The sequence below is a fragment of the Dichomitus squalens genome, assembly GCF_000275845.1.
Source record: "Dichomitus squalens LYAD-421 SS1 unplaced genomic scaffold DICSQscaffold_2, whole genome shotgun sequence".
Classification (NCBI taxonomy): Eukaryota; Fungi; Basidiomycota; class Agaricomycetes; order Polyporales; family Polyporaceae; genus Dichomitus; species Dichomitus squalens.
Window position 1 is genome coordinate 1,241,802 of NW_006766884.1, and position 17,225 is coordinate 1,259,026.

The 17,225-nt window shown below is 56.1% G+C and overlaps 8 protein-coding genes across 8 annotated transcripts; 3 read left to right on the plus strand and 5 right to left on the minus strand.

The window, feature by feature from the left end:
• Positions 1–192: 192 nt before the first annotated feature.
• On the minus strand, positions 193–3,690 carry DICSQDRAFT_124115 (C-1-tetrahydrofolate synthase; the record flags this gene model as incomplete). Its single annotated transcript, XM_007361253.1, has 10 exons — positions 193–416; positions 483–787; positions 846–1,729; positions 1,788–1,895; positions 1,948–2,131; positions 2,181–2,574; positions 2,628–2,739; positions 2,807–3,044; positions 3,247–3,585; positions 3,647–3,690. The coding sequence occupies 10 exons, from the start codon at positions 3,688–3,690 to the stop codon at positions 193–195; spliced, it is 2,832 nt and encodes a 943-aa protein (XP_007361315.1).
• Positions 3,691–4,154: 464 nt separating this feature from the next.
• Positions 4,155–4,959, plus strand: DICSQDRAFT_15014 (GrpE-domain-containing protein; the record flags this gene model as incomplete). The annotated part of the gene is made up of 2 exons (XM_007361254.1): positions 4,155–4,400; positions 4,468–4,959. Coding segments are annotated over 2 exons (738 nt in total), but the record flags the coding sequence as incomplete, so codon positions are not given.
• A 140-nt stretch (positions 4,960–5,099) lies between these two features.
• DICSQDRAFT_165753 (phenylalanyl-tRNA synthetase) lies at positions 5,100–6,584 on the minus strand (the record flags this gene model as incomplete). The annotated part of the gene is made up of 4 exons (XM_007361255.1): positions 5,100–5,184; positions 5,244–5,317; positions 5,373–5,650; positions 5,705–6,584. The coding sequence occupies 4 exons, from the start codon at positions 6,582–6,584 to the stop codon at positions 5,100–5,102; spliced, it is 1,317 nt and encodes a 438-aa protein (XP_007361317.1).
• A 1,221-nt stretch (positions 6,585–7,805) lies between these two features.
• Positions 7,806–9,687, plus strand: DICSQDRAFT_97807 (salicylate hydroxylase; the record flags this gene model as incomplete). Its single annotated transcript, XM_007361256.1, has 9 exons — positions 7,806–7,929; positions 7,992–8,024; positions 8,084–8,217; positions 8,297–8,337; positions 8,424–8,766; positions 8,839–8,874; positions 8,950–9,195; positions 9,256–9,366; positions 9,426–9,687. 9 exons carry the CDS (start codon positions 7,806–7,808, stop codon positions 9,645–9,647), a joined length of 1,290 nt encoding a protein of 429 aa, XP_007361318.1. The 3' UTR covers positions 9,648–9,687.
• A 111-nt stretch (positions 9,688–9,798) lies between these two features.
• On the minus strand, positions 9,799–10,073 carry DICSQDRAFT_143413 (uncharacterized protein; the record flags this gene model as incomplete). Its single annotated transcript, XM_007361257.1, has 2 exons — positions 9,799–9,942; positions 9,999–10,073. 2 exons carry the CDS (start codon positions 10,071–10,073, stop codon positions 9,799–9,801), a joined length of 219 nt encoding a protein of 72 aa, XP_007361319.1.
• A 1,184-nt stretch (positions 10,074–11,257) lies between these two features.
• On the minus strand, positions 11,258–13,083 carry DICSQDRAFT_132216 (NEDD8 activating enzyme). The gene is made up of 8 exons (XM_007361258.1): positions 12,866–13,083; positions 12,641–12,804; positions 12,512–12,592; positions 12,287–12,459; positions 12,055–12,231; positions 11,833–11,997; positions 11,562–11,781; positions 11,258–11,507 (listed from the first exon to the last, which is right to left on the minus strand). The coding sequence occupies exons 1-8, from the start codon at positions 12,995–12,997 to the stop codon at positions 11,318–11,320; spliced, it is 1,302 nt and encodes a 433-aa protein (XP_007361320.1). The 5' UTR covers positions 12,998–13,083; the 3' UTR covers positions 11,258–11,317.
• A 129-nt stretch (positions 13,084–13,212) lies between these two features.
• On the plus strand, positions 13,213–14,893 carry DICSQDRAFT_132217 (18S rRNA biogenesis protein). Its single transcript, XM_007361259.1, has 8 exons — positions 13,213–13,374; positions 13,431–13,502; positions 13,554–13,729; positions 13,796–13,867; positions 13,920–14,044; positions 14,098–14,223; positions 14,279–14,524; positions 14,586–14,893. Exons 1-8 carry the CDS (start codon positions 13,239–13,241, stop codon positions 14,728–14,730), a joined length of 1,098 nt encoding a protein of 365 aa, XP_007361321.1. The 5' UTR covers positions 13,213–13,238; the 3' UTR covers positions 14,731–14,893.
• Positions 14,858–17,116, minus strand: DICSQDRAFT_165757 (NPR2-domain-containing protein; the record flags this gene model as incomplete). Its single annotated transcript, XM_007361260.1, has 6 exons — positions 14,858–15,676; positions 15,732–15,877; positions 15,931–16,061; positions 16,113–16,210; positions 16,263–16,508; positions 16,559–17,116. 6 exons carry the CDS (start codon positions 17,114–17,116, stop codon positions 14,858–14,860), a joined length of 1,998 nt encoding a protein of 665 aa, XP_007361322.1.
• Between the last annotated feature and the right edge of the window lie 109 nt (positions 17,117–17,225).

Below are 17,225 nucleotides of genomic sequence, written 5' to 3' on the forward strand. Positions count from 1 at the left end.
GGCGCTGCTCTTGTCTCCGCAGAGCCCTTGGAATCTAGGCAACACAACACAATCGCGTCACGGGACGGTGTTGAACTCCCGCTATCTGCCGTGTTGAACGGTATGCAGCGCATCGCTGGGTGGTCGGTTCTGCACTAGAGGCCTATCTGGTGAAGACAATGCATCTAGATGGGAGGGGCCCGAGGATTGCCTTTAGAAGAGGCCGACGACACGGCCCGTCTCAGGGTCAAGTCCGACCTCCCAGAAGCCCGGCCGTGTGCCAAGACCGGGCATGGTCTGCATATCGCCGAGGATGGGGTAGAGGAAGCCTGCGCCGGCGGAGAGGCGGACGGCGCGGATCGGGATCGTGAAGCCCGTCGGGACGCCCTTGAGCTTCGGGTCGTGCGAGAACGAGTACTGAGTCTTTGCCATGCAGACTGTGTGCAATCCGGCGTCAGTAAACTACCGAAGTTGCATGAACGGGGACGGAAGGGGCCACGTACTGGGAAGGTTGCCGTAGCCCTGACGGGTGTAAGTCTCGACCTGCTTCTGGGCGAGCTCGCTGAGCTCGATGCCGTCGGCACCATAGATTTCCTTCGAGATGATTTCAATCTTCTTCTCGATGGGGAGGTCGAGGTCATAGAGGAACCTGAAGTTAGATTCGCCCTCGCAGGTCGCGATGACAGCCTCCGCGAGATCGCGCGCGCCGGCACCACCCTTGGCCCAGTGGTTGCTAACCACAGCGGCATCGGCGCCTGCGGCCAACGACTCCTGCCTGACAAGCTCAAGCTCGGCCGGGGTATCAGAGCTGAAGACGACCGCATGAGATATCTGCCAGAACGAGCGCGTTCGATGATGACACTTACGCGAACTGGTTGATAGCGACGATGACCTTCAGGCCAAATTTGCGCGCGTTCTGAATGTGCTTCGCGAGGTTCTTGGTGCCCTCCTTGAGCGTAACAAGGTCTTCCTTGGTGTACGTGTCGGAAAGGGGCTTGCCGGGGGTGACGTCGGGACCTCCCCCGTGCATCTTCAGCGCGCGAGTCGTCGCGACGATGATGGTGGCGTCGGGCTTGAGGCCGCTCACACGGCACTTAATGTTGCAGAACTTCTCCATGCCCATGTCCGCCCCGAAGCCACCCTCCGTGAGGACGTAGCCGACGCGGTCGGAGGAGTCGCCCTCCTCCGTACCCGCAAGCTTGAGCGCGACGCGATCGGCAAGAATAGACGAGTTGCCGTGTGCGATGTTCGCGAAGGGGCCGGCGTGGACAAAGACAGGGGTGCCCTCCAGCGTCTGCATGAGGTTAGGCTTGATCGCGTCCTTCATGAGAACAGCGAGCGCGCCTCCAACACCGAGGTCGTCCGCAGTGATGGGCTCGCCGCGTTTGCTCGTCGCAACGACCATCGCGCCCAGACGCTCGCGCATGTCCGCCAGGTCTGTCGTGAGCGCGAGGACGGCCATGCACTCGGACGCGACGGAGATGTCGAAGCCGGTGACACGCGAGTGGCCCTGCTCCGTGGGGTTCTGGCCGATGGTGATCTTACGGAGGTGGCGGTCGTTCACGTCGACGACGCGGTTCCAAGTGATCGTTTCGGGGTCGACGTCTAGACGGGCGAAGCGGTTGATCTCCTCGGGAGTGAGGTCGTCGGGTTTGGTCTTGTCGATGGCGAGCTTCTTGAGGCGCTTGAGCATCAGAGGGGCGAACTCGCGCTTGCCCTTCTTCGCGGGGACGAGACGGCTATACAAGGCCTACGGTATTCAGAGGTCAGTGGTGATCACAGGTCTACCGAACCGCAATCCTGGGCACCTTGTCTGACTGGGTAGCTTCATGGAACATACGCGCGTCCAGCGCAGCCGCGAGAAGGTTGTTTGCTGCAGTCACGGCGTGGATATCACCAGTGAGATGCAGGTTGAACTAGAAGTGGGGTATCAGCGAAGTTCACTCCTCGTCCGCTATAGCTACTCACCTCGTCCATCGGGATGACCTGACTGTAGCCTCCACCGGCGGCACCGCCCTTTATACCGAAGGTGGGTCCTTGACTGGGCTGACGAACACACGCAAATGCAGGACGGCCCAAGTGCGCACCGAGAGCCTGCGCAAGGCCAATCGTTGTTGTCGACTTGCCCTCACCAAGAGGGGTGGGCGTGATTCTGAAATAACTTCAGCGATTGTAACGGGCTGCGGCTAAAGCAAACATACCCAGAAATGACGATGTACTTGCCGTCCTTGCGATGCGCCAGACGGTCGAGGATGCTCAGCTCGACCTTGGCCTTGTACTTTCCATAGCTCTCGAGCTCATTGGCACGGATACCGATCTCGTGCGCGAGCGTCGCGACAGGCTTGGGCGTCTGGGCTTCGGAGATCTCGATGTCACTGGGAACCTTCTCAAGGATGTTGAGCTTGAGAGGTTTCACGCGTAGATTGCGCTGCTGCTCCCACAGGCGTTCTGCCGCCCTGAGCGTGTTCGACATAAGCACTGCGACGGTCATGGGACCGACGCCTCCGGGGACGGGCGTGATGTGGGACGCCACAGCGGCCGCAGACTCGTAGTCTACATCGCCGACGAGGCGTTGGCCTGATTTCTTCGTGGCGTCTGCGACTTGTGCATGAGCATAAGGCGATTCGTTTTAAATAATGCATGCGCACCTGGGATGTAGTTCGTGCCAACGTCGATGACGACGGCGCCCGACTTCAGCCATGAACCGTGGACGAACTGCGGCTTGCCAATGGCAGACACAACGATATCAGCTTGTTTGACCTGAGCATGAGAAGCAATTAGTTAGCGAGCCAGTCAGGCGACGTGCAGATGGCAAACGAGCTCGTACAATCTCAGGTAGGTTCTGTGTCCGACTGTGGCATTGGGTCACGGTAGCGTCGCGGTGCCTGAGCATGGCAGCGACCGGGCTGCCAACGATGTCGCTCCGGCCGAGGACCACGGCGCGAGAACCAGCGATCGAGACTCCGGTGGAATCCAAAAGACGAATAACACCAGTGGGCGTGCATGGGGCGAAGAGAGGATCCGAAGCACGCGAGGAAAGATGGCCGATATTGTATGCATGGAACCTGAGGTAAACACGACACTAGTCAGCATTTAGCTTTACGTCGCGTGAGCGCAGGCGCCTCGAGGTGATTCAAGCTGAACGGAGGCACATGTGCGGGCTCGCACGGGGATGCGTTATCTGCACACACAATCTCTGGGTTGTCAAGCGGGGTGCACGCGCAGACGGCGCGACATAGTCCGCGAGAAAACGCATTGTACACGTACCCATCGACGTCCTTCTCGGGGCTCACGGCCTCAGTGACGGTCCGCTCGCCGTCCGCGCCCACATGGGAGCCAAGCGGAAGCTGTACGAGGATGCCGCTGATGGTCTCGTCGTCGTTGAGCTTCTGGACGATGTCGACGATGTCGGACACCTCCGCCTCCTCCGGGACCTGGACGTGCTTGAAGTGGATGCCGACCTCCTCCGCGGCCTTCGCCTTCATGCGCACGTACACAGACGAGTCCGGACGCGCGCCGGCCTGTATGATAGCGAGCTGCGGCTTGAAGCGGGGATACTGGGACTGCAGGGTCTTGATCCTGCCCGCGACCTCGTCGCGGATGGATCTGTGCGGATCGCGTCGGTCAGCGCCTGAGATTAGCGCGGGGGGCGCCAAGGGCGACATACTTTGCGATGGCGGTCCCATCGATGACCTTTGCGTTGGTGGCCATGGTCCGGAGGTGATGGAGGGAGGAGAGAGGGCGATATGCAGCAGCCTGCAGGAATCGCCGCATCTCGAATTCCCTTTAGGGGCAGGCGGGGGAGAACGCGTAGCGCGCTATCGGTCGCGTCTTCGGAGTCCCGTGTCGCCTCGTTCTGCTCGCGCGTGGGCAGTTTTCTACTGCAAACACTGCGACTTTGTTCGCGTTCTGCGTGCGCGTCGTGGTGGTGTGTGACAAGAGGCCCTGGTCCCCAGTGGGTTGGCCGAGTCAGTAGCGACCTATGAAGACGTCGAGCATCCTGCCAGCTTATGCTGTCACGTGGGCTGCTCGCCCAAAATTTCCAAGAAGAGACGAGGGTCTGCCAGCGGCCCTGGCCAGCGTCTTGCTCACCTCCGTCATCTGAGTCCACCGTCCGACCGTCTCCGTCCGCTACCCTTTCTCTCTCGTCCCCCGCCATGTTCAACATCCATGCAGTCCAGGCCTTCCGCTCGGCCACTGGCGCGCTGTCGTCGCGCACACTCGCGCGTTCTTCGCTGAACGCCGTGAGCAGGAGAGCCGCAGTCGGCACGATGAGGTCACGCTATTACTCAGACCAGACGAAGAACGCGCAGGACCCTATACCGGCTGAGGAGACCGAGAAGGACGAGGTAGAGGTGTCTGTAGAGGCAGAACTCGGGAAGAAGCTGAAGGAGGAGGAGGCAAAAGTAGCTGACTGTATGGTCAGTGTCTCTGTGCTCGCTGCCCACTTCGGTCGTATGCTGGTCAGGTGCTGACCTCCCTTTGTAGAGCCGGTTACGGTACCTCCAGGCCGACTTCCTCAACCTCCAGCGCAACGCTGCGAGAGAAAAGGAGCAAGCCCGCGACTTCGCTATCACCCGCTTCGCTGGCGACCTCCTCGAGACGATCGACGTCCTCTCCCTGGCGTTGAAGTCCATCCCAAAATCCGCCCTCGCCCCCCCACCACAATCCGCTGACGCTTCCTCGTCATCATCACAATCCTCCGACACACCCGCAGAGAAGGGCGCTGATGCGCACTTACGAGACCTCTACGAGGGTGTCGAGGCGACCCAGCGGTTACTCCTTCACACCCTCTTCAAGCACCACGTCAAGCCCTTCGACCCCACTGGGGAAAAGTTTGACCCCAATAGGCACGAAGCCCTCTACCAGGCGCCGATTCCTGGAAAGGAGCCTGGCACCGTGCTCGAGTGCCAAAAGGTCGGCTACATGATCAAGGACCGCGTATTGCGCGCCGCGCAGGTTGGCGTCGTCCAGGATACCTCATCATGACATGTCCACGCTTCCTTCACAAGTTGGGTTAGTTCGGTATGTCACGTCGTTGCATCGCCGATGTGTATGGACAGGAGGATGAGTAGAGCGATGTGGTAGAGCCCCCATTATAGTATATTAACCACTACTAATTAACGTATCTCTACTCCGAACTTGTCCTTGAGGTTTGCGATGACCTGCGTGTGGACTTCATTCGCTTCCTCATTGGACAGTGATCTACGTTACGCGTTATGCATTCAGGATACAATTTGCCACGAATACGCATGCCCGCTCACCTGTCCATGGAACAGTAGTTTATGCGATAGCATTTACTGCGCCGGTTTGTTTTTGGGTGTGTGAAGTCATCGATCTGTTGCACGTTCAGTACAATGCTCCTGGATAGCATACAGCGACTGTGCACTTACCAGCACGACGTCTTGTACCAAGTCGCCGACAGTATCCCGGACCAAATCACAGAAGTCGTTGTCGTGCAGACCACTCCCCGGCAGCCAGAAGCTGACATCCTTGTAGCACGCAGGATATTTCGAGTATGGCTTGAAGGTGCTGATCTGGCCGGCCGTGAATTGAGAAACGAAGCGCGGATCTTGTGACCAGAAGAGGCGAATGTCCGGTATTGAGAACAGGATCATAGCAATGCGCTCCAACCCAAGACCGAAAGCCCAGCTAATGCTATCAGGAACCCCTGTGATAGGAAGTTAGTTTATACGCTGAGAACGGATTGTGTGAATACACCTACTGGCACGGTCTAGCGTACGTTGCTGCACAACTCCGCACCCCAGAATCTCCAGCCACTTCCCGCGGAAGAACACCTCGACCTCATAGCTCGGCGTCGTGAACGGGAAGAACGCCTCAATCCACCTCACGCGCAACGGCTCGTCCTCGTTCACACCCCCTCTGTCCCCGAACAGCGTCAACATCAGACTGTTCAGCGACAGCTTCAAGTTCTTCGCGACGAGCTCCGCCATGACCGGGTCGTGCGCCTCCTGCCTCGGGTTGGTCGCCGAGATGTGCGGCACGTCCTCGATGACGATGTTCGACCGCGCAAGATGGTGCTCGAGCCGCGCGTTGTCCGCTTCGACCTCCGCGCGCCCCGCCTCGTCGGCGCCGAACACGCGGGCGCCCTCCATCTGGTGGAAGACGGGGTAGTGCGACGCGTCGATCTCGTCGCGGCGGTACACGTCCGCGGCGAGCAGCCAGCGGCGCTCGCCGCGCGCGAACGTCTCGACCTCGTGCGCGGACGTGTGCGTGCGGAGCATCGCGTCCCGGTTCAGGTAGTAGCTGTCCGTCGGGGCGCGGCCGGGGTGGTCTGGGGGGAAGCCGAGGTCATCGAAGTTCTGCGCGGGGGTGACGACGGGGGGCAGGCCGACGTGCGAGCGGAAGTCGTGGAAGTGGGAGGAGACGAGGGCGTGCAGGATGCCGAGCGGGTGGGCGGGGTCCGTGTAGAGGTTGCGGCCGACCTTGTCTGCGATGGCGGAGGTGATGTTCGTCGTGCTGTCTGTGGGGTACTCCTTGCCGAGGAGGGTGAGGGACGGCGGGCGTGTCGAGTAACATCGTCGGTACTGGGCGATGCGGACGAAGTGTAGCGACGACCGTGCTCGAGCGAGGCCCACCGTCATCGTGACCGTGCAGGGAGTTATACCCCTCAGGCGCTCGTCCCTCTCCCTTCGGCTGTCCGGACCGCAGACGGCCTGTCCCCATGCTATGCGCTCATAAACCACGTCCAATCCTTGCAGCTTGCGAAGTGCGAAGTGGTAGCGCGATGTCATAAGAACGGCATGGGTACTGTGCAGTACGTAGTATGGTAACTATTGGTCTACTCGAAAACTTTCAAAATCTCTGTGGCTTTTGCCCTATACTACCTGTAGTTCTCCGTTCACTACACGGGCAATTGTGGGCATGGCAGCTGTCTCCGAAAGATATGAGAGTGTATTGCAAAAATAATGCCTGAATAGCTTCGCCCTAGGGGAACCCTCGTTTGACGTTCGCCGCCACTATTCAGCTTCAGGCAATCACTATATATTCAAGAGCAGGCCGTTAGCCAGTTCGAACACGTGGAGCGAGCCTCTTGGAGTAGCATCATGTTCCACTCTCGCGTCTATCGGCGTGCGGGGCTTGAGCTCTCCTCCGTAAACGATGAGGAGCACGGACTTCATTGCAGACACGCAGTACGAAGAACGCGCGAGGAATGGTGTCCTGGAGAGGGAGAATCACTGTGCTGCCGGCATTTTGCTGAGGGTCTTGCTGAGGGTCTGTAATAAAGTTCGTCAAGAGGCCGTCGGAGGAGAGGCAGACGTGGACGGCCTACTAGATACGGTGCATGGCTGCGGCGATGGGATATGCAATGAAACACACGTAATTCTTCTCACGCTATGCTTGTTGCACTCACAGCAGCCTCAATGCAGACATTTGAAGTCAGGCGAGCGGGGAAGAGAAGCTAAGCTTTGCACCGTTTGTGCAGATTTGGGAATAGTCTAGCTTGTTACTTAGTCCGGACTTCGCTCAGTATACGTTGTTTGGCCTTGTTAGGACCAGAAGCCACTGCCTGCCATTATGGGACGCCTCGTCTGCTTATGATATTAGCGCCTACTAAACCTGCTCTTTCCCTCAATCGACAGGAGTCGACTGCGATCACGACCGACATACATACTTACTAAGTAGCTGGCTGACCATGGGGTCTCACGCTGTCGACATGCCGCCGGCTTGTACATACGCAAGTTCAAGTTACGCCGACGTGAAGCGTACGCTTTCCAGCAGACGAAGCTAGCGTTCGAAATTGCTCAAATGGGGGAGGGTGTCGAGTCCACTCTGTCAACCTCGACTCATCCTCACGAGCCTCCATGTCTAAAGCATCTGAGAAAGACTTCCAAGTGGCCGTCATTGGTGGTGGCGTGTGCGGCTTGGCATGCGCTGCTGCGCTTCAGAAGGCAGGTATCAGTGTACAAGTCTTCGAAGCCGCGGTGCGTCAGACGGTCTTTGCTCATTTATCATACGAAGGTATTGTCTTCCATCTGTATTCTAGGCAGCCTTCGCTGAGATAGGGGCTGGTATAGGTTTGGGTACGTTTATCCATTCATCCCCATGTCCTCCTTATTGTGAACGAACCAACTCGCGGTAGGGCCCAGTGGTGTGCATAGCCTAAACGCCATGGATCTCTTGGATGCGGTTCTCCAGAACATAAATTCGAACGACCTGGGCTCGAGAGGTTTCCTGTTCCATTCGGGCCTTGGGGAACATGAGCTGGTATATGACGTACGTATCACTCGGAGCTGCCTGAATATTCTCCACGGTGGGAATCGGAAATACTCACATCCAAAAATCTTGTACTCAGTACCCACCTGCCCCGGAAGATGCCAGCATCAGCATGCACCGGTGAGGTTTTCGGCTTATTTGCTTCCTACAACCGTGTGTCGCGAGGCTGACGGCTCTACTCGGTTCTTCTCGCCTTGGTGCAACAGTGCCGCCTTCCTCAATGCGCTGGTCGAACTCGTAGACCTGCAAAGCACGCATTTCAACAAACGCTGCACCTCCATCTCGGAATCGCCCACGAACCCGAATCGCCTTCTGGTCCACTTCATAGATGGCACTACGCATGAAACGGATGTTGTTCTTGGCGCGGACGGCATCAAGAGCGCGGTGCGCCACTTCGTAGTCGCCAAGGCCGGCGAACCGCCGAGACACAACCTTGCGTTCAGCAATACTGTCGCCTATCGTGGTTTGATACCATACGCCCAGCTCGAGGCCGCTGGTTTCAAGACCAGATTGACGGATCGTCCGGTGTGCTTCGTCGGGCCAAGCAAGGTCAGCGGTCGATGTGTGCTGGCTCCGAGTCCAAGCTGATGTCGCCAACTGAAACCCCCGTCGCCATATCAGCATGCCATTGTCGTCCCCATCAAGAACGGCGAGCTTGTATGACATTGAGATCCTACAGGGTTCCGGCGTTGGCTAAACTTACAAATACACTGCTTTCCATCTATTCTACAGATCAACGTCGCAGCTTTTTCGGCTAGGTATGACATTCCCATAGGGTCCCAGAACCTGCCGGAAGGTACTCCTTGGGTCGACCAAGTGTCTCGGGAAGACATCCAGAAGGACTTCGATGGATGGGGCGTCGACGTGGCGACGCTTCTCCAATTGATGCCGGAGAAGACAGTGCGTTGGTCTGTCCACGTCGTGCACCCTCCGCTCGAAACCTACAGCAAGGGGCACGTGGCTCTTCTTGGAGATGCAGTATGTCGGCCGTTATCGAAGTACCGTTCATGAACCCGCAACAATGAATGATTTTTCCAGGCTCACGGTATGCTCCATCACCTCGGTGCTGGCGTGGGACCGGGCCTCGAGGACGCGCTTCTACTTGTTCGCTTACTCAGTCACCCGGGAACGCAGACCGAGAACCTGCAGGTTTGTCACTTCCCCCGCTCGTTGGTGTTGATCATCGATTAATCCGATGCGTGCCTCAGTCCGTCCTAGAAGCCTACTCGACTATACGCCGGCCGAGAGCGCAAATGGTTTGGGAAGCTAGTCATCGTGCCGGGAGTGTTTACGACCACCACGGACCGACCGCCGCAGGGATGGCTGAAGATCTAAGGGATTTGTGGATGCCCATTTGGCGGTACGAGATCGAGAACGACTTTGATACAGCTATATCAGTCCTCCGCACGAACGCGACGTTCTCTCAATGACGTCATTGCGTAACATGTACACAAACGATGACCCGCCATTACAAATCATAAGCATCTCAGAGAATATCACTACAGCGCATGAGCACAAGCACATCGACAACTCAACAGAACCACATGATAGCATTGTTCGATAGGGCTACTGAAGGATATACTAGATTGGAAATGATAGTACATGTGCGGACGACGCATTAACCATACAGCATAGAAAGATGACCGATAACTGCTTGAGCACCAAAATCGTCGAGCGTGCGGCCGGAGCGTTTGAAGGCGTAGACAACGTGCTGTCAGAGTGTTCCTGGGTGACGTTAAACATGCCGGCGAGAGCATAACGATCTGAGTGGTTCGACTCACCTCTTCGCGTGCTCGGTGTACGTCCGCATTGGTACAATTGTGACACTCAGCCGTGCTTGTGTAGACTGGCGACATTTTTCCCAACGGACCTGAGTCAGTGGACGTCAGGAAGAGATCTCTCATACAAACATGGGAACCAACTTACCGCATGTTCCGAGGGCGAGAGAAAAAGACAGCCGTTGCCGTTGTCATGGGCCGGTGGAACCGACGAGACCAGGGGAGCCACCCCTAGTCCATCGGCCCACCTAACACACACGATCAGGCTCCGACGTCTCGGAGGACTCCCGAAGGCAGATACCAGCGGCCACAAGAGGTAACTTTCGCGGGCAACTTTGCATCCTGCAGACGGCCGTCAGAGATTCTACCTTCACTGCGATTGAAAGAGTCGACGCCAGGATATTCAAGGTACTGACGGAGCTGAACTCCTTGATCACCGCTGTGCACTATGCTTTGCCTTTCTTGACTCGTAGCGACAGGACAAGTGGTGGCGTGCTTGGCCCAGCTGGTGGGCTGGGAAGATGATCAAGGCGACTGTACTCCATGTCGTTGAACGACGCTACAGAATGAGCGAAGACGAGGCGAGGATCAGGGCCACGAGACCGAGGAGACAGGAAAACGAGACATACCTGACTAGCACATAGTGTCGAGCGCACATGACAACGTGTCCACTCGGTGTATGTGGGGAGTTGATACGTGAAGTGGTTTGACCGGCGGAATAGCATGAGATGCAGAGACGGTGACGGTAGGGGTGAGGAGGCATCGTCGTGCGATGCAGGCCTATATACTGCTAGAAGAGCGGGCTGACCGGATGTTCCGGCGGCTGGCATCTAGATCCCTTCGTGGAGGTTGACTTGTCCGCCGTGTGACGGTGGTTCTGGACGAGGTCCATGACGCCGAATCAGGCAGGTGCTGTGGTTTGCATGTCAAGATCGCACCCCAACGTCCAAGGAGCCGAGATGCAGCCGTATAGTCCTTTCGTGTGATTCATGGTCAATGTGAAGCCAACCTTCGTACTTCGACGCTGGGCAGATAACGCGATGCTTTGAGCCGCGGCACCCTGCCTATAGAGTAGGATGGCCGGACTTCCTACCTGACCATGGGCAGTCTGTTTGGAAGTGTATCGGTCAGGCGAGTTTAGTCACCACTACCATGACTCCGGGACAGCAAGCTTAGACCTCCTACAGGTGTCTCGCCCAGAAGACTCTGCAGGCTTGGACAGGTAGAAGTGATACAGCGGACAGAGACGTTTTTGCTTGAGGTCGTTGTACATTGAATGTGATGAGCGACAGCAATTGGCATAGCTATGGAAAGCTCTATGTCTAGGTATACTTTACCCGAAGAGACAAATTAAAGGGAAGCGTGGTGGCCGTGACGGTTATCTCGCCGCCGTCGGGAACAAGGTCCGAAACCTTCTTCTCGAGATTTGGACGAGTCGCAAGCTCGAGCTGCGGGGGTGCCTGGAAGTATATCTGCTTCCCTGGCGTGGAAAGAGACGGTTTCTTGACCTGGCTACAGTACCTGGTCAATACTGACTAATGACAACTTGAAAAAGGGAAGTCTTACATGTCCTGTCTCTCGACGAGTATCTCGATGAGACGTTCAACTGTCCACTCCTTGCCAACAGTGATCGCGAGAGACTGGCCGCCGCAGACAGGGCAGTCGTCACGCTTCTCGTGCTCAAAGGTGTACGAATAAACACCATCGGTACCGATAAGCATGAAGTAGTTGTTCAGATATGCCGCCGAGCTGGTTGCAATCTTGAATGCCTCATTACAGCAGGATGCTGCAGTATACGAATTAGCTCACCCTGACTATAGATAGCATATGAACTCACCCGCAATGATTGCGTTTGTGGATGCGATGGCAGGGATGATGTTCTTCACCACACCCTGTGTCAGCGAGTAGGTGACGCCCTCAATATTGAACTCCTTGGCACGTGCTGCGGCAACTTGGTACAACCATGAGATATGCTCGGGGTTATCCGTATCTAGCTTCTTGTCTACAAGTTGGCATGAGAAGCCGCAGCACGCGGGAAATACCGAGGTTCAATTCTTACCGCCATGTACCTTGGGCCATTCTAATACCGATGCCCACTCTATGCAGTGTTCTGGGAGACGGGGAGTATTGGCAATAGTGCAGATGGGGAATGCAGTAGGCTTGTTGAGCATGTCGAGGGAACATTCGTAGCAGGAAGTCACTGTGGGGAGTATAACACGAGCTTGGCCCTTGAACCCTGCGATTCACAACTGTTCATCACCGAGAGACAGACGTAAATGTGAGCAACTCACCTTCGGTCCCACCGTCAATGAGAGGCTTCAAGCTCTCCGGATTATCCGAGTCGACCATGTTTACGAGAGTGGCGTTGATCCATCGTCTCGCCTCCACGGAGTCGAGACCGCAGATAATGAGGTTGAACTGCATGTAATAGTCCTCGTCCTTGTCCTGTATCTTGCCAAAGTAACTTGACATAGATTGAGCATCGCTAAATGATCGTAAAATATATCCAAACCTACGGCGTAACCTTCACACCGGGTACACGGTTCATGATGAATTCGGCCGCCACGATCGCCTTCGACTTGCCGACATCCTTCTGCCTACCATCTGATTGGCATTCGCTGACTGCTGAAACCTGGGAAACATACCTGAAGAGAAACTGCCGGTTGAGATTACTGATGTCGATGGTGTCCATGTCTATTACATGGATATCTTTGAAGCCAGACAGCGCGAGGTTGGCCAGGATCTCGCATCCCAGACCACCGGCACCAATGACTAGAATCTTGCACTTCTCGCGCAGAAATTCCTTCACCTGTACCGCAGGTCTTCCGTAAGTCTTAACTATATAGCACAAGGTTCAGATACCACCGCACCTCATCGCCAGCGAGGAATGAAGGGTCCGTCCTAGGACCCGATCTATCGAGGATCTGGTCGACATGGTAGTAGCGACCCTCCCAGTCGCTCGAGGACGCAGTTCCATTCACTACCGCGGCGGCGGCGGCCATGAACAAAGCACAAAGCGAGTAGCAGTAGACCTCAGATGAGTGACAAAGAGAACAGCCTCAGCCTGAAGCCAAGGACCCGTTGTGGCTGGAGAGGCGTAATAGTCCTCTATGTAAGCGCCTATGGCTGATTACACGGGCGCCTCGGGCCGCGGCAACTTTTTGTGATCGAAACTCGTTTCGTCTTGCGTTGCAGCCGCCGCTTGTCTCCTCACTGTCTCCGCCTTCCCTCTGTTACTGCAAAATGACCCAGGCTCCCACCGTACTGCACTTTAGTGGTCATCAGTTTTTCAGGCACAGGCTCGTGCTTGGAGTTCTCAGCGGGAAGCCGGTCCGCATAGACAAAATCCGGTCGGACGACAAAAACCCTGGTCTACGAGGTGCGTCCAGCCCAGGTGCATTGTGCAGGGCATCCTCAACATTCCTCTACGGAAAGACTACGAGGTCAGCTTGCTACGACTGCTGGAGCGGGTGACGAATGGCACGGTCATCGAGATCTCCGTCACTGGTGAGTACTATGCGCTCTCCCGTCGCCGCTAGACACTCATGCCGCACTCAGGTACCGCTGTATTGCTCAAACCCGGTGTAATTGCTGGCGGAAACGTTGTGCATGACTGCCCGTTGACGCGGTCTGTGGGCTACTTCCTGGAGCCTATCGTGATGCTCGCGCCCTTCGCGAAGAAACCCTTGGAGCTCACATTGCGGGGAATCACAACAGATGAAAATGACCTCTCGGTGCGCATCCTGTTTTTGTTTGCATATAGCAGCATCTTATCAACGTTGTATTTCACGCCATAACAGGTGGATATCATCCGCACCGTCACGCTTCCCCACTTGCAGCTATTCGGAGTCTCAGAAGGCTTGGAACTTCGCGTGAGTCATCTGAAGACGTTCCTAAAGACTATGTGCTTACAATGCATGACAGATCAAGAAGCGCGGCAGCCCCCCTCTCGGCGGCGGTGAAGTGCAATTCCTGTGTCCCATCGTGAAGCAGGTCAAGACCCTGAACTTCGTGGACCCTGGCAAAATCAAGCGGATACGAGGCATCTCGTGAGTACATCCCGCATTCACAACCTGGATCAATATTGACTCATGCCCCGAAGGCATGCTGTTCGAGTGAACCCACAATTCTCAAACCGAATGATCGAAGCTTCTCGCTCGGTTCTAAATCGCTATATTCCTGACATCTACCTGTATTCCGACGTGTATAAAGGCGAAGAAAGCGGCAGGTATGTGGTAGAATGGTACACCCGTTCGAACGTGCGATGCTGACTCTATTCCCAGATCACCAGGATACGCGCTGAGTCTGCTTGCAGAGTCAACCACAGGGGCCATGCATTGCTCGGAAGCAACGTCCAGACCTGGCGTTCCTCCTGAAGACATCGCCGTAGTGGCATCGCGGGCCCTTCTGGCGGAGATACGGAGAGGAGGATGTGTCGACAGGCAACATCAAGTGTTGGTGCTGCTCATGATGATCCTAGGAAGCGAGGACGTCGGCAGGTGTAGGATGGGCGAGCCCACAGTGCGCGCGTGAGTTCTGGTAACACCAAGTGCAGGGGTCTCGACATTGACGTTCCATCGCTCCGGCTAGCATTCAATTCTTGCGAGATGTCAAGGAGGCGTTCGGCACGGCTTTCAAGATTGTCCCAGCAGACCCTGCCGACGCGAACTCGACAGATCTCTTATACTCTTGTTATGGTGTAGGCTACGTAAACGCGAACAGGTCACTGGCGTAGTGGATTAAGCCTTCAAACCATGTCCTCTTCAGGGAAAAGTATGCTACTGTCAAGTCCTCAGCGCAATTCGAAGACTTAGCGACTGCATCATTCATGAATCCTATACGCCTTCGCAGCTCCTCGTCTGCTACCTGTAAATGATGGATATATTTCCGTATTCCTCATCCCCCTCTGTTGCGCCCCCTGCGGCGAATAGCCACTGCCTCAGCACCGGCCAACCGACCTCAAATCGTGTGCAGATCTCGTCCGTATGATGCTCTCCATCTAGCAATGGCAACAACTCGGGCGGAAACTGAGCCGCCGGGCCTTGTAGCGCAGGTGCCTGGGACGGCTCCCTTGTTAATCGCGGACGCACAAGCAGCGCCGAGCGACCTCCGCTTGATTGCTCGCTCTCTAGTGGATCGGAGCCTCCGCCAGTGACGGCATGTATAACTCGCTCAAATCCGTCTGGCGATGAGGATATAGGGTGTCTTGCTGAGGGGAGGATTGTCGTCATGTCGTTCCGCCGGGTCGAGTCTCTGAGCGCGCCCGCTTCCACCCCGCCGTACAACCTCGACATTGTCTGATATGCTCGGTCTCCCGGTGGCTTGCGGCTCTCGCGGCTACGGAGCATTTCCAGAGATGACTCTGCAGCGCTGGAACGTCGCGGAGGGAATACTCGCGCCGCTGCTGCTGAAGCTATCTGGGAGGTCGTTGATGATGCCGGGACGAGCTCCGCACCCGCGGAGGCTATGGTGGGCTGGGGCTCGAAGACGCGCCCACGAGTCCGCAAAGACTCTAGCTCGTTGCGCGAGGGCGGAGCGGCCGGTACCATCTGAACGGTCATGGTGGAAGCGAAGCTCTTGCCACGTTTACGCCCGAGTGAAGCCATGCTCATGCGTCGATCTGGGGGCGGATCGGGACTGGAGAGGAGGATGGGCCAGCGGTGAACTCTACGTAGAAAGCCCTGTACGAACATCATGCTGTCGGTGCAAGCTGAATTTAGAGGTGAAAGAGACTACCTTGATGACTCCGAAGCTAGTGAATCTCCGGACATCCATGCCGAGTTCGTGGACGTCGTACTCTTCCATCCATTCGCGGACGGTCTTCCCAGCTCTGAACCGAGAGTACAGGTGGAGGAGCTTAGGCCAGTCAGGAATGACCCATCCTGGTTCAGGCACGTCAGCAGGTGGAAACTGGGAATTTGTAACCAGACCCTACCTGGCTTTGTGACGTATGGCCCGCATTCTTCTTTGATATGCCCTTCGTCCGCGAGCCATTGCATGCTCTTCCGCAACGTGTACATATTCGAATACTGAAAGATGTCGATCATCATGATCACTTGGTAGTATCTGAAAAATCTCAATTGAATGTTGTCCACATTGCAATCACGCAAAGCTCACAGCAGGTGAGAGACTGCGAGCCGAGTGAGGTTGAGATCGCAGTTAGCCAGTCTAGCGATACGGCTGACATGATTGATGCCGTCGATGAAGGGGCATATCTGCCAGCACTTTAGCCTCGCAAGTGATGTATGCTCGCAGAAAAGGTCTGACCTTCACGATGGTCAGGTCCCAATTCGGTTCCACTCTACCGGTCAAATTGATGAGGGCCAGAGGGACCATCCAATCCTTGACTGGTGGAGGATTCGGGTAGAAGGGAAATATCTTCAACTCGATCGAGTTGAACGGGTCTATAGGGATAGATGTTTCCGAGTACGAGTTCAGGTCCTCATATAGCTGCTCAAGTATCGCGTGAATAGGAGCGGCGCTCCGGGCGGACGACAGGAAGCCAGACTCTTTCTGTATCCCACATCAACGATTTGCTTCGACTACTGGACAATGGCACGAACCTCACATGCGGTGAGCACTCGGCTGACCTTCCTTGCTACTGGCTCATAACAGCTCAAATCTGCAGTTCGCTCGAAGACGAAGCAGACATTGTACAGAAAGTAGTTTCGCGGGTAAGATTCGTCGTCCAGTCGCACTGGGAATCCAAGGATACGGTGGGCCTTTGTTGCACAGATGACCAGTCTGCCGCACAGTGCTTTCGGAGGGATAACGTATTTGGAGATGTCGTCGAAATGGAACAGGGAGCGATTGGCGACAGATTCAGACTTATGAGGCGAGAGTAAACTTTTCATTTCGAGTCGCTGCGTGATGGGGGAGGACAGGACAGAGGGAGCCCGGGAAGGCGCATCATATTCCGTGAGTGACGGTGTAGAATCAGCAGGAGATGCAGAGGGAAGGGTGTTGATTGAGGTCCCTGAGGCGTGTCCGGACGACGAAGGCGAAGTAGCAATCAGAGCCTCGGGCACCTGAGAGACGATTTTGGGGCCCTGCTCAACGTCAAATACAGCGTAGAATACAGACTCAAGACGAGGAAGGAAGGAAGCTCCATTGGATGACATCTCGTGTGCTGCTTCTCGTTGCGAGATTGCGTTCGAGCATAAGAACATACAAAACGGGTCAGTGACGGCGCTTCCACGCGCCTTTATGCGACCATCAGTAAGTTTGATT

Excerpts from the sequence above, each read along its gene's own strand:
- DICSQDRAFT_132216 (XM_007361258.1), bottom strand. The coding sequence starts at position 12,997 with ATGGCCGCCGCCGCCGCGGTAGTGAATGGAACTGCGTCCTCGAGCGAC. Across the intron at positions 12,805-12,865 it reads CATTCCTCGCTGGCGATGAG|GTGAAGGAATTTCTGCGCGA; the intron begins GTGCGGTGGTAT and ends CCTGCGGTACAG. Across the intron at positions 12,460-12,511 it reads CCCGGTGTGAAGGTTACGCC|TTACTTTGGCAAGATACAGG; the intron begins GTAGGTTTGGAT and ends ATCTATGTCAAG.
- DICSQDRAFT_132217 (XM_007361259.1), top strand. The coding sequence starts at position 13,239 with ATGACCCAGGCTCCCACCGTACTGCACTTTAGTGGTCATCAGTTTTTC. Across the intron at positions 13,503-13,553 it reads CATCGAGATCTCCGTCACTG|GTACCGCTGTATTGCTCAAA; the intron begins GTGAGTACTATG and ends TGCCGCACTCAG. Across the intron at positions 13,868-13,919 it reads CAGAAGGCTTGGAACTTCGC|ATCAAGAAGCGCGGCAGCCC; the intron begins GTGAGTCATCTG and ends AATGCATGACAG.